Raw genomic sequence first — 14669 nt, 5'->3', positions numbered from 1 at the left:
TGAGCCATGATCAAATAAGGTCAAGGTCTATTGAACCCTGACAGTTGGACATATATCCCTGGTAAACCTTCTCCGAAATCTGTTTTTGTCACATACTAAATTTCTTTATTTATATATACAAAATGTACAACGGAAAAATAGTAATGACCTGACGGCATTGGCTTTTTGTTTCTTCTTACAGGTATGATTCTATCTGTTATAAATTTCTTTCTTGCACAAATCTGTAATAGTACAGTATTTAGCAACAGGAAGGAAGCCTCTTTTCTGCCCAATTTATCAATAACTATGGCCTATACTGTGGATTCATTTATTTTCGTGAGTACCAATTTTCGTGGATTGCGGAAAACTTGCATGTTTGTGGATATTTAAATTCGTTGTTTTAGTAAAGTTTGCATACATTCCTATTTAAATTTTGTATTTCGTTGAACATTTGAATTTGTGGTTCCTCTGTTCCCACGAAATCAACGAAAATTGGTATCCAACGAATATTAATGAATCCACAGTACCTTGGACATAACCAACCAGTTTAATGCCCAAGACTAGTATAATTGCATGCAGACAGATATATGCACCTAACAACCATTCCATACACCAAATAAAGTAGACCTGTTGCTTATAGTACTGGAAAAACATACTGAATCACAAAACTTAATATTGACCAATGAACTATGACAGCGGCGGATTTAGGACAGTCAGTGGGCTCCCACTTATGAAAATTTTTGGATCCGCCACTGCATGAAACTGAGCTCAAGGTCAGATTACACCTGCCAGGTAGACATATACACCTTACAATCATTCTATACTTGGAACAAAAATTTATCTTTAACCACTGAAACATGAAAATGAGGTCAAGGTCAGATGACACTTGCCTGTTGGACAAGTACACCTTAGTCTTTCCATACACTGAATATACTAGACCTATTGCTTATAGGATTTGAGATATGGACTTGACCATCAAACCTAAAACTTGTTCATTGATCCATTAAATGAGGTCAAGGTCAAGTGAAAACTGCCTGATTGGTATGAGGATCTTGCAAGCTACTCACATACCAAATATAGTTATCCTATTACTCATAATAACTTATAAGAGAGAAATCAACATTACAAAAATTCTAAACTTTTTTTCAAATGATTTTTCAAGCAGTAGTTGAAACATGAAAATGAGGTCAAGGACATTTGAAATATGACAGAGGGAAACTTGGTAAAATAAGGTATCTGCATACAGGTTACAAAAAAGTTTACACTGCCTCTGGACAGTAATACTCAGTCTTCACGCTTAACCAAAAGTCCTATAGTTGTGGCTTGCAGAATTGCTTTGGGGCTTGTAAAATTCTTCCCTACAAGCCAACAAAATCCAACTAACATTTTCGTAAAATTGAGCTTCAGGCTTGTGGATTCAAAATTTTATAGTGCAGACTGAATACCTATGTCTCCTATACTGCTACTTTTTCCTGAGAGACAAAAATGTCAATCATCTCTCTTTTTTTTTTCCAGTATCTATATATGAATAAAATATGTTCCCCTCGAATATCTAATTAACTAATGTCTATCATCATATTTTCTATTGAAATGGAATTTGAAATAATAATCAAGGAGATAAATACATAGACAACAAGTGAACAATAAATTACTTTATTGAATGAAATAAAAATAACTGTAAAATTATGTACAAATTATTGAAACCCAACTAGCACAACCTGAAGTCCTTTAAAACTTCAAAAAATGTCTTAACATCAGAATGTCTTTCTAACTGTAGAACTTAACACTTTTAATCATGTACATATTTAGGAAATACTTGAACATGGTGGATTATAAAAAAAAAAAATCACAGAAGATTGTAATACATGCAAATGCAATAATGTTTTTTGCATTTAGATCAAATGAATAAAGTATGACTATCAACATGACCATGATCAACAAGCTACAAAAGTAATAAAGAGCTATTGCTTACAAATGATTACTTTTTTTTAACTTGAATGTATTTTCAGCATGTTAAATCAATTAAAGTGTCATTGTTTATTTCATAATCAATAAATTCAAACAGTAAAATCTATGGTTAATCAACATTCACTGTCAGAATTTCATATTAATTAAAAATAATTTTTAGTAAAAATAAAATTTCATGCACTCAGGATGCAATACGTGTATAATCTTTTTTCTTATCTTATCACCACTGCTATGCAGCAGGAGTTCAAATGTATACGAGTTTACAGTGTTTAAAAAGCATTGAAATGAAAATGCATGCAATATATATTTTTTTTTTATTTAAGTTACCCTTATTGTGAAAAAATCTGTATCAACTTTCTAAAGGATGGTCAAGCTACTTGCACAAAAGTCACTTGGCCATTATTTAGAAATTTTTGATAATTTACCATAACTTCATTCAAGTGAAATATCATCATACAACAGTTATAAAGTGACATTTTATTTCTTATGATTATTTCTTTGTTTTTGCTTCATGTCACAAGAACACTGGCATTGAATATTTTTACAAGCAGAACAGACAGTGTAGGTACCATTAAAAGGAAGTATTAAAACCACAATGTAATAAAATATAACTAAAAGGAAAATAATAAAAATATTATTGATGAAACATGGCTAAAATGACACAAGGTAATCCATAAAAGAAAAATAAGCATTATCATTGAATAACGAAATCAAAACATGTTTGTAAGGGCTATTCCAGAAAAAAATGTATAGGGGGTTGGAAGGCACATTGTATTAATAATACATGGGTGATGGGTATCAGAGCAACTTTTCACACTATAATGCACTATAATTCTCAATTACAATTGTCTGGGTGGCGGGTGCTGACAAAAACTGCCTTCCAACCCTCCCATACATTTTTTTCTGGAATAGCCCTAACATTAATTACAAAAGGACTTACATCATGTTAAGAACATACAACAATTAACATGTACATAAAATAACTACAAAAGGCTTAACACATTGTTTGTACCAGAACAAAATTTGTAACATTTTTATTGAATAAAAAGTGAACAAGATTTGTAGCAATTTAATCCAAAAAATATTTCAACATTACAAATTTATATATTACATCATAAAAATACCAAAATTGTTTTATACTTGTAGAAATATCATTATTTGTCATGAAAAATTTAAGACATGAACCAAGCTCTCTAACATTATAACCATAAACAATATCTATAAACAGTAAATGCACAAGGCTATTTTTCCCCCTCACTTTTAAAGGGGAATTTTAATTGCCAAGATCATTTTTTTTTTTAATAAATTTAAGACAAATGCATTGATGTCTTTATCATTAATACATCAGGTCCAACAACAAACGCAATGTACTCAAGTGTCTAGATGGGGTGGTTCTTTATTTTTTTCAATTCTTCAATTTTTATGCCATTTTTCTCTTTTCTTCAAATACTTTGCATTTTTATTTTCTATCCTTTATTTCTAAGCATGGTTATTTTCATATATTTTTTATGCCATTATTCTGCAAAATTGGTCTAATATTCATTATTTTGTAAACCCCATCCAGACCCCTGTACATAGTGTAACCAGAAATCTTCATGGAGAATGGAAAATTGAAAGTATGAAATTTAAATTCACCCACTTATACACTAATAACATAGTAAGAAATTAGTAGGAAATTAGCTATTTAACAATGATTTCCGCCAGAATTTTCCAAAACCTGAAAATCAGGTGACTTTGTTTTGTACATGTATTATGTGTTTAGCAATATCCTAGTATCAAAGAGATTTCTGAGAGTAAATAAACATTCTAAGTATGATAGTAGTCTACTTGAACCACAAAGCAATTAGCACAAGAGCTTTGCAATAAAAGTAGAATAAATTCATACTGAAGAAAAAGATGCAAGAAAATCAGAATACAACTACAATGAGTATATGCCCTTAGTCAGAAGGCATTTCTAACAAATACAAGAAGTCAATATTTAAGTAACAAGCATATGTTCTAAGGCATAATAATGTCTTTGGACTATAATCAAAAGGAACAGCCTCAAAAGCCCCTTACAATAACATCTTCATTTTTTGTTACCTAATCATAGTTGATGAAAAAGTCAATATGGATTTTTAGACTGTTCTCTTAATATTATTTGCACAAGAAATTTCCATTGTAGAGCACAAGTTTTCTTAAATTCTTTGGAAATTTTGAGTTATTAACAATCCATGTTCTGTCATCGGACCACCAGCATCAACATGAATTACTGGACTGCTGTGGCTATTCCTTGAACATTCATTGGTATACTTGTGGAATTTGGTAAAGGTCTTCTGAATAGTAATACATGTGGTTCTGAAATAAAACAATTCAGGTATTTCATATCAAACTTTCATAGTATAATGCAAATAATTCCTTTAAGTCTTATCCTACAAATAATGATAAACTTTCAGCTGTGAGATGACTAGGCATACTCCTAGAAAAAACTGTACTGAGTTTCAAGTTGATGTGTCTAAAAATTCATGTTAAGATTTGATTACATGTATAGAAGGAAAATATATCATTTATTTCAGATCAGGGTACTGAATTGTATTACATTATTATTGAACATTGTATTTTATTGTAATATACTAATATAAAATTTAAGAAAAAAATACTTATCTATATGAAACCCTGTTCTTATAGATACTAACTATTTCAGGGTACCTTACAGTTAAAGCTGTAGCGGTAAGGTCATTGTTAACAGCTTAAGTGCAATAAATTTATATTCAAGTGTTAAAAAAAAATAAAAAAATTTGCCAAATAAAACCACTCATTTTAAAGTCATATGAAACAAGTGATTGAGGGACCTGATGGGTTAATTTTTGTCTTTGTGATTGTTGCATTTTCGCTATCGTGATCTGAGAAGCCCCCATCAGGCCCCTTATTTTAAAGTCATATGAAACAAGTGACTGATGGACCTGATGGGTTAATTTTTGTCTTTGTGATTGTTGCATTTTCGCTATCATGATCTGTTTTTCTACAGATTTTTTTTTTGTTTTTATATTTTCGTGATCCATTAACATGGAAATTTATTTATTGATGGACAAAAAAAATACTTGTGAATTGTGATGAGAAGCCCCCATCAGGCCCCTTAGTGACTGGTGAAAAATAATGTTGGTTCTTGAACCAATGCATGTATATATCATAAACTTAGTCTTATGTGCACGATTTTATATTTTTTTTATGGAAACATATCGTAGTATTGTCAATTTGTTTTTCTCTCTGTCTGTTATGAGAAAATATGGGGGCTCATTAATTGCCATGTTTTGAAGCCATAGTTTACATATTGACACCTTATATTAAACAATCAACATAGAAGCATGTGTATTGCAATCAACAGATTTTAATGAGAAGGGTCATGCCTAGGTCACTTGCATACAGGAAAATATGTCAGCGAACCAATTGCTTCCTGGAAGCAAGCAATTAAAAAAGTAAACTTCTTCTAAATGTGGACAATTAAAGAATTTTCTTTAAAAAAAAGTATATGTGCATAAGTGCTATAATGAAAACTATCCATTTAGTAATATGAAAATATATGCATCATTTATTTTTATTTGAGGTTTTATATGACTTTTAAGCAATCATATGCAAAAATATAATTTGAATGTAGTTTTTCACTCATTTGTCTAATATTCAACAATCACAATAAGTACGTGCAAATATGTATCCTAAAATCTGGCATATAATTCAAGTTCACTTTTCATAGAATATATGTACCAAGTCTCAACGTGATAATAACAAAACCTCTTTGTAAACTATCTTAATCTCTTAATTATATCATTCCTTAAAATTAAGATTTGATTGGTTGAGTTGTTTTAGTGGAGATGAGGTGAAGTTGGTGTTTTTGTTTTGCAACATTGTTTTGGTTAGGCTTAAAAAAAAAGATATGTGTTTCCGGTAACCTCATTTTGAAAAATAGGGTCGGTAGGTCGGAATTCTTTTTTTTTGACATCGTAAATGAAATCCAGAAAATTATCATGTTTTTTCCAAGTCCGGATCCGTAATTAGTTTCAAAAACCGTAAGTGTGACATTTGCAATGTTTTTGAAGCACCTGCTGTGCAAATTTCTTGGATTTTAACCTATTTGGAATACCTTTCAACATTAATAAAATGTTTTACTGCCTTTCTATGCAAGAGGAAACAAGAGAGAAAAAATAGTATGTCATATTTCAGAAGCCAGTCTCAAAAACAGGGTCGGTTGATAAAATTTTTTTTTTTTTTTTTTGGAAGATCCAATAAAAAAGTTAGGGTCGGGGCTAAAAAACAGGGTCGGTCGGGTTACCGGAAACACGGCTCTTTTTTTTCTCGGCCTTATATATTTTGCAGTATAAATAAATAAATTCCAAGTTTGTTTTTTTTGTATTTTCAAACAGAAAAATGCAATTCATAGGTTATATTATAAAATTAATATTATTCGCAGCAATTCCTTTGCTATTTCTTTTTTCAAGGACAGCCCTTAAGTTATTATTTTAAACATTAAATTACCTGGAGAATGGACCATGTAATGAATCCATCCTGGAGACTGCTGTACACCAAGATTCCTCCATTCAGATTCTGTCATTAAATGATTCTTTGGGACTTTCTTAGCAATATCAGGTGGCAGTATAACATGTCTATAAAATTATTTCATATTATATTCAACAATAGAAATAACAAATGTTTGATTGATTGATTGATTGTTGGTTGCTTTACGCCGCATTAGCACAAATTTTTGATTAATCATCTCAAATAAGTGAAAAGATGGTAGTCAACAAATGTTTCACCAATATTAAATGTGTTTCGTATTTTGATATTTTTGTTCTCACACTTGAACAACAAAATTATTTTATTCATACAGTAGTTACCTGTGTAAGTTTTTCTATGTAACACCATTTTTGTCTCATGTTATAGTTTGTTTTTTGACATTGTTTTATATATACTGTATTTATATTGTGTCAGACAAAATTTATTTGTTTGGTGTATGTTAACTTGTTTTGTTAAAAAAAATTGTAGAGTTAAGCCATTTCAATTGATATTTTATGTGTCTGTCTATGTTTTAATGTTATAATGCGGTTTCAGGTAAGGGTGAAGGTTGGCACCTGTCAAAACAATTAAACAGGCTGCATTTTTTTGCACCTGTTATAACTCAGTGTTCTCCCCAGGCCCTTAAAGGACCACGGGCCCGCAATGTATAATTTTCTACCGTGGTGGTATCGTTCTTGCCGCGATGTATAATTTTTCTCCGTGGTGCTAAAGTTTTCGGTAAAAAATTCGTATTAAAATCGGTAAAGTTTCAAATGACTTCAACTTTCGGTGAGGGTTAAAATTTTACATGAAAATTGACCAGTTCTAACCAGTTTAATCCAGTATTGACAGGTAGATTGTTTACACCACGTGATCGATTTACCTGTTGAGGTTAACATTGATGATTGGTTTCATCGATGTACATGATTCTCTTGTGTTTTAATTAATTAAGAGATCATAATTTTAATAACAGACTTGTAATAGGGGACAAGCAGACATTTGTGAATGAACTCTTTTACGCCAGTCTTTAGTCAAAATAATTTGACTGTTATAAAAATTAAGTGTGAAGTTATTTCCCCTGATTTTGCTTATTACAAATAAATGCTCCTCACATATAATTTCTCATTGAAAATTAAAATAAAGTACAAATTGAATGCAAAATTATATTAGAATGTTACATTAAGGATAACAAAAATCTTAGAACATACCAACAAAAATGTTTTGCAAATTATTTTAGAGAATGATACCTTTATTGATACACAGACATTTTGTCATTTTATATTAAATAAAAATTTTCTCCATAGTGGTCATGGATAAAAAAGCTTATTGGGCTTAAACAGGAATGTGAGCTTAGAATTACTTGTACAATTGACATAAAGTATTTATAAACTTAAATTTTAAAAATAACTAGATATCATTGAGATGGAAGCCATCTCTGTGGGCCCCGCTGTCAATAACGTGGGGTAATAGTGATAGTACTATTTCATAGTATAATAGTGATATGACTGCATGATGTGAACTAATTGTTGACTACTCTAAGGAGTCTCATGTGTGATTTCAATCTAAGATTTTAAGTTAAAACTGATAAATATTCTCATCTTACTTTCATAGTATAATAGTGATATGACTGCATGATGTGAACTAATTGTTGACTACTCTAAGGTGACTACTGGATGTATGGATTGATGTTTGAACAATATGTTTAAAGGTGCTGCCCAATTGATATTTGTCACATATTTTTAGAATTATGCCTTCAATATATTATGACCCACCAAGTATAAAGTATGAAATATTAACGGTTCTCGAGAGGTAGAGCGGACACAATTTGTTAAGAACAACAAACGGATGGACAGACTGACAGACTGACCTTAGACCTAGGATGCATACATTATGACACATTCTCTGGTGTTGCTTTATATATATGTTAAGTTGAAAATGTTTGTCAGGTATAAAGTATGAAATAATAACAGCTGTCCTCTCAAAATATAGTGTGGATCAAATTTGTTAGCGATGGACAGATCAACAGACAGACAGACAGACCTTTGACCTAGGAAGTGGTACATACATCATGACACACCCTCTGGTGTTGGTTAAAATGGATGTCAAGTATAATATTTGAAATCATAATGGTTCTCAAGATATAGAGCGGACACAATCTTCACCACAGGACACAGGATTGTCAACTGAAACCAAAGTTTTTTTGACGTTGACCTTTGACCTAGGAAGTTGTACATACATCATGACACGCCCTCTGGTGGTGGTTAAAATGGATGTCAAGTATAAACTTTGAAATCATAACGGTTATCTAGATTTGGAGCGGACACAATCCCACAGGACACGGGGTTGTCAACTCTAAACCAAAGTTTTTGACCTTGACCTTTGACCTAGGAAGTTGAACATACATCATGACACGCCCTCTGGTGGTTGTTAAAATGGATGTCAAGTATAAACTTTGAAATCATAACCGTTATCTAGATTTGGAGCGGACACAATCCCACAGGACATGGGGTTGTCAACTCTAAACCAAAGTTTTTGACGTTGACCTTTGACCTAGGAAGTTGTACATACATCATGACATGCCCTCTGGTGGTGGTTGAAATGGATGTCAAGTATAAACTTTGAAATCATAACGGTTATCTAGATTTGGAGCGGACACAATCCCACAGGACACGGGGTTGTCAACTCTAAACCAAAGTTTTTGACCTTGACCTTTGACCTAGGAAGTTGAACATACATCATGACACGCCCTCTGGTGGTTGTTAAAATGGATGTCAAGTATAAACTTTGAAATCATAACCGTTATCTAGATTTGGAGCGGACACAATCCCACAGGACATGGGGTTGTCAACTCTAAACCAAAGTTTTTGACGTTGACCTTTGACCTAGGAAGTTGTACATACATCATGACACGCCCTCTGGTGGTGGTTGAAATGGATGTCAAGTATAAACTTTGAAATCATAACGGTTATCTAGATTTGGAGCGGACACAATCCCACAGGACACGGGGTTGTCAACTCTAAACCAAAGTTTTTGACCTTGACCTTTGACCTAGGAAGTTGAACATACATCATGACACGCCCTCTGGTGGTTGTTAAAATGGATGTCAAGTATAAACTTTGAAATCATAACTGTTATCTAGATTTGGAGCGGACACAATCCCACAGGACATGGGGTTGTCAACTCTAAACCAAAGATTTTGACCTTGACCTTTGACCTAGGAAGTTGTACATACATCATGACACGCCCTCTGGTGGTTGTTGAAATGGATGTCAAGTATAAACTTTGAAATCATAACGGTTATCTAGATATGGAGCGGACACGATCTTCACCACAGGACAGGGGGTTGTCAACTAAAACCAAATTTTTTGACCTTGACCTTTGACCTAGAAAGTTGTACATACAACATGACACACCCTCTGGTGTTGGTTGATAATCATGTTAAGTATTAAGTATGAAATCATAATGGTTCTCTAGATATGGAGCGGACACGAAAGTGTTACGGACGGACGGACAGACAGACGGACGGACGGACAGACGGACGGACGGACGGACAGACTGATCACTATAGGGCGACCCGCCTTAGTCGGCGGGGCCCTAATAATTAAGATGCATAAGAAAATAAATAAATATGTTGTTAAAAAGAATGGAAAGTAGTTTTCAATTTACTGAAGGTTCTGCAACAAAAATTAATCTTGTTCAAAGTTCATTGTTATGGTCAAATCTAACATAGGGAATGTGTAGTGTAACTACAAGTATTGGGACAAAATGGCTTGATCCAAATATAAGAAGTGAATTTAGTTTAAAGACTAATTGTGCTATCTTTTCTTTTTCAAAGATATTAAAGTATACAAACTGTTTCATTGATTTACTTTTTCTATCAATAATGTTCTGACCCAAAGTCCATACAACACAGTACCACAGTAAACAAAACAAAGGCAAAAAGGTAATGATAAAAACCAACAAGAAAAAAATAAGCGACGCAACGCGACACAAAATATTGTAAAATTCATTTTGTCACGCGTTACCCTGGTGCTATCCAAAAATCCTGGGGAGAACACTGTAACTTATGCCAGGAATCTGTTCTTCAGTTGAGTGTTGATGTGGTCCACAACTTTTTCTCGTTTCTTGTAGTATTCTTATATAGATTAGATTGTTGGTTTTCTTGTTTGAATATTTTTACACTAGTAATTTTTAGGCCCTTTTTGGCTTTCAGTTTACAGGCAGCACCGAAAACATTTTGACTACTAGTCTAACCGAAGACCAATATTTCTAACATTTTTGCTATGTGTTTAAACAAAGGTTTTCAAAAACTTACTAGTCCGAAATAAAATAGTATTATTATGGGGCATCAGTCTAGTGGCTATTGCCGCTAAGGGTGCAGACTGTGTATAGTGTAAGCCAAGGCTGTGTGTTGAAGGTCATGATTTGACTTGTAAAGGTTTACTTTTAACAATTTATTACTTTAATGGAGAGTTATTTCATTGGCACTGACACCACATCTTATATCTCTTTACCTGTATTCATGTTTATCATCAAAGTATTTTTCAGAGTAGGATATCTGGTCAACAGGCATCTGAAAAATACATTGCAATATAATATAAATGATTTTTTTTCATTCAGCTGACAGCATAGATATTTCAGATTAAGTACTATGAATCAGTTATGATTTTCTTTTCAGTAACTGATTTAACTTATTTTCCATGTGATATTTCAAATGAAAGAAAAATTGAATGTGTTTACCTTAGCTGTATTTGGCAAAACTTTTAGAAATTTTGGTTCTCAATGCTCTTCAACTTCATACTTTATTTGGCCTTTTTAAATTTTTTGGATTCGAACGTCACTGATGAGTCTTTTGTAGACGAAACGAGCATCAGACGTATATACTAAATTTAGTCCTGGTATCTATGATGGGTTTATTTATATACTTCAATAGCCAAGGTTTTACTATAAATATTACATTGTTACTCAGACATTCCGTTTTTTTAATCCTCAGTTTGATCAAAATCTTCCAATATGTACTGCTATTGAATTATTGTCTTTCCAATTTGCTGATAGCTTTCCTATATGCAATGATATTGTTTTTACTTTGGTAACAGCACCACACAAATGTGAGAGATAAACCCTTGTCAACAAATTTACATTTACGAAATAAATAAAAATGTTAATACACCAAATTATTTGACATCGGTTTACTGGTTTACCAGGATTCAAACTTCAGACAATGAGTCTCAGTTAGCTGGGATCGAAATATCTCTTTCATATTTCCAACTGAAAAACATTGCCAACACAAGTTATCCTTCTTTTTTTGATACCCTGATGATTTGATTGTTGGAGCTTAACATCCTAGGCAAATATTTCATGCATGTTCAGGACGATCTTCAATGAAAGTATAAACATAGCCATTCCATATGTTGAAAACCATGTCAAGATCAGATCTATGATATTTAAGGATTAATCTGGAATTTGAAATAAGGGAATATTTTTTTTGAAAGAATTCAGTAGAACTGAAGCATGAGCAGTATACTTTTCAACATAAAATGCTGTATTAAGTACAAAAACACTCGAAAAGGACATTATTCAGTGTAACAGTAAGGAATTTGTTTAACCTGTTAAAAAAAAAATCAACTTTTTGCCATTTTTGGTTAAAAAAATGGATTTTGGGTCAAAAAGTTTAATTTTGTGAATGTCCATGATCAAATGATCAGTAAGGTGCAAAATTGAAAGGGGGCAAAGTGAATGGGAGCAAACATGTTTTTGGGCAAACTCACTTGTATTCAAGCCTGGACGGAAATTAGAGCAGATCAAATTTGGGTGATATAGCCTATAAGATTGCCAAATTGTACGAGTGTTATCAAACTGATATACACCTCATCACCATTTGTCCACCATTAGCCATTATAAGACATCACAAAAGTTCACATAATATTTTGATGAAATAATACTATGAATAGAAAATATCAGACACTACACTGGAAAAGTGAATCTTGTAAGAGTAAAATGTTAAAAGTTCAAGCGCAGTCTGCACCAAAAACTTTTTCAACTACTGTAAACAGGGAAATTTTCGTGGTAGTTTTATTTTCGCTATTTTCGCGGTAAGAAGTGAAACACGAAAATAAAACGACCGCGAAAATATCAAGGAAAAACTCTTTTATGTTTACAAATTGTGACTTGGATGGAGAATTGCCTTACTCATACCACAACTTCTTATATCTATGTATATGAATAGAATATCTATAGTACTGTATAACACTAATTTCAAAGATGACAAATATATAATTTAAATTATAACTGTATCTCTTAATGAAAAGCAATGTTAAAAGTGATGTCTTTAACTCAAATCAGTGATTTCACTGAAGCGAACGTTACAGATATTGTTATGTAAACAACACTCATTACAATTATGTTAATGACACCTGTCAATCAGTAATAAAGGTATCACCTCGTTGAATCTACTACAAAGATTGATCATATCAAAAGATCGATTAATTAGCATTAATTCTGATAGCTTTTTATTTTAATTTATTACTAATTAGGTTTACTTTTCTATTATTGTGTATGTGTTTTTTACGAGCATTGAAACATGCCAAACTTTTAATCTACTTTAACATTAATGAACCGAAAACAAAAGATTTCTGATTGATTTTATCATTTGCTTTAAGATATAAGTAAATCTTTTCACTTTCCAAATCATTTATAAAAATATTTATCTAGGCCACTGGGAAATCGCGAATTCAAAAAGGCACGAAATTAGGATCCTGTAAGTAAATAACGAAATAAAGACAGCGCGAAAATTTCCCGGTTTACAGTACTAGTCTGGAGACCAATATTCTGACATTTTTCTAACTGGTCCTTACAAACTTTTGCAAAAACTTACTAGTCTGAGAGAAATTAAGTAGTCTGGGGCATTGGACTAGTGGCTAACCGTACAGGCTTGAAGTGGGACAGATTTCCAAATAGTAATAAATAAGGTAAAAGGTCTATACACCTTATGGCTATTCCCCCTTAACCCAAAAATCTGTCCCACGGCACTTGATATTTTGATGTCATACAACAATCACATTTCCACACACCTTATTGCTCATCCCGTCTGACCCAGCCGCTTGAACTTTTGACAGGATCCCTCCAATCCCCCCATAAATAAATATATCATGATATAACATATAGTGATAGGAGTTATCATAATTAACCTAGTGAAAATACTGCCTATAAGCTTTAAATAGCATTAACCATTTTTGTATGTAGGCTAAAGGGGTCAAACAATATGGAACATCAACAAGAACAAGATTGTTCTTCGTTTTTGAGGAACTGGTGCAAATAACTTTGTTATTAAGATTTAAACTTGTCATTTTGGTTACTGACGCATTGGCGTCAAATCCACATCACAAATTCATCATAAGCACCTTCGATCAGATGTTCTGTATGTTTTCTGCGGCTATTAGTAACTTCTTTTTTGTGTCAAAATAGGGCGGGATTCTCGTCTGTCATCCTTGAACTTTTGAAAGCAGACGATATTGGGAAAAATAGTGTTTTTTTCGTTTTTCGCTACATAAGAAGGACTATTCAGAACATACGGTGTTGGAATATTAAAATTCTACAGTTATTTTCTTCTTTTGTGAAATATCTTCGAAATAGAAAAGAGTTTTGACTTCATTTGTAGTTTCTCTTCTTCAAATTTCTGGCGCTCTTTTTTATGATCTCGCGAGAATTTGAATGGGATGATTAAAAGAAAGATGAACAAAGTTTTCAAAATAAAACATAAACTATTTGATTTCAAAGGGCATATTTTCATTATTTTCTCTTGAATGGTAATTAAAAATTGATAAGCAGTTGCTTAATTGAACAATGGTTTTTGATCTTGTAGATCTATAATAAAAGATTTACGAAAAGTGATAAAACTGGTTCCAACAAACACTTGTTTCAACGTTTCGGTACCAGATAATAATTTGGTTAACTCGGCCTAAAACAAATTCGGACTAAAACGAGCTCTGCCTCTAGCTTTATAGACTCGGCTTACTATTATTTTTAATGAAGAAATAAAGGGATGGAACTCTGCGGCACCTATGTTTTTTTTGTATTTTTTTTCTATTTTCCTGCTTTTTTTTAACGATTGCCTAGGGATGCATAAAATAAAATAACAAAAACCTATAATATTCATTGAAGGCCCACAATAGAGATTACATGTTTAATGACTTTAA

The 14669-nt window shown here is 32.3% G+C and overlaps 1 protein-coding gene across 2 annotated transcripts; it reads right to left on the bottom strand.

Annotated features, from left to right (window-relative positions):
• Positions 1-3364: 3364 nt before the first annotated feature.
• On the bottom strand, positions 3365-14193 carry LOC134721049 (cyclin-dependent kinases regulatory subunit 1-like). 2 transcript variants are annotated; one of them, XM_063583750.1, is made up of 4 exons: positions 14046-14193; positions 10989-11047; positions 6457-6584; positions 3365-4284 (listed from the first exon to the last, which is right to left on the bottom strand). In XM_063583750.1, exons 2-4 carry the CDS (start codon positions 11045-11047, stop codon positions 4196-4198), a joined length of 276 nt encoding a protein of 91 aa, XP_063439820.1. In that variant the 5' UTR covers positions 14046-14193; the 3' UTR covers positions 3365-4195. The 2 variants fall into 2 exon arrangements, with proteins under 2 accessions (XP_063439820.1, XP_063439819.1); XM_063583749.1 differs by having other exon boundaries at positions 13875-14189.
• Positions 14194-14669: the final 476 nt, after the last annotated feature.

This window comes from Mytilus trossulus, chromosome 6, assembly GCF_036588685.1.
Source record: "Mytilus trossulus isolate FHL-02 chromosome 6, PNRI_Mtr1.1.1.hap1, whole genome shotgun sequence".
In the NCBI taxonomy this organism is placed as follows: domain Eukaryota; kingdom Metazoa; phylum Mollusca; class Bivalvia; order Mytilida; family Mytilidae; genus Mytilus; species Mytilus trossulus.
This window is presented reverse-complemented; position numbering and strand designations above follow the sequence as displayed.

Excerpts from the sequence above, each read along its gene's own strand:
- LOC134721049 (XM_063583750.1), bottom strand. The coding sequence starts at position 11,047 with ATGCCTGTTGACCAGATATCCTACTCTGAAAAATACTTTGATGATAAA. Across the intron at positions 6,585-10,988 it reads GATGATAAACATGAATACAG|ACATGTTATACTGCCACCTG; the intron begins GTAAAGAGATAT and ends ATAATTTTATAG. Across the intron at positions 4,285-6,456 it reads TTACATGGTCCATTCTCCAG|AACCACATGTATTACTATTC; the intron begins GTAATTTAATGT and ends GTTTTATTTCAG.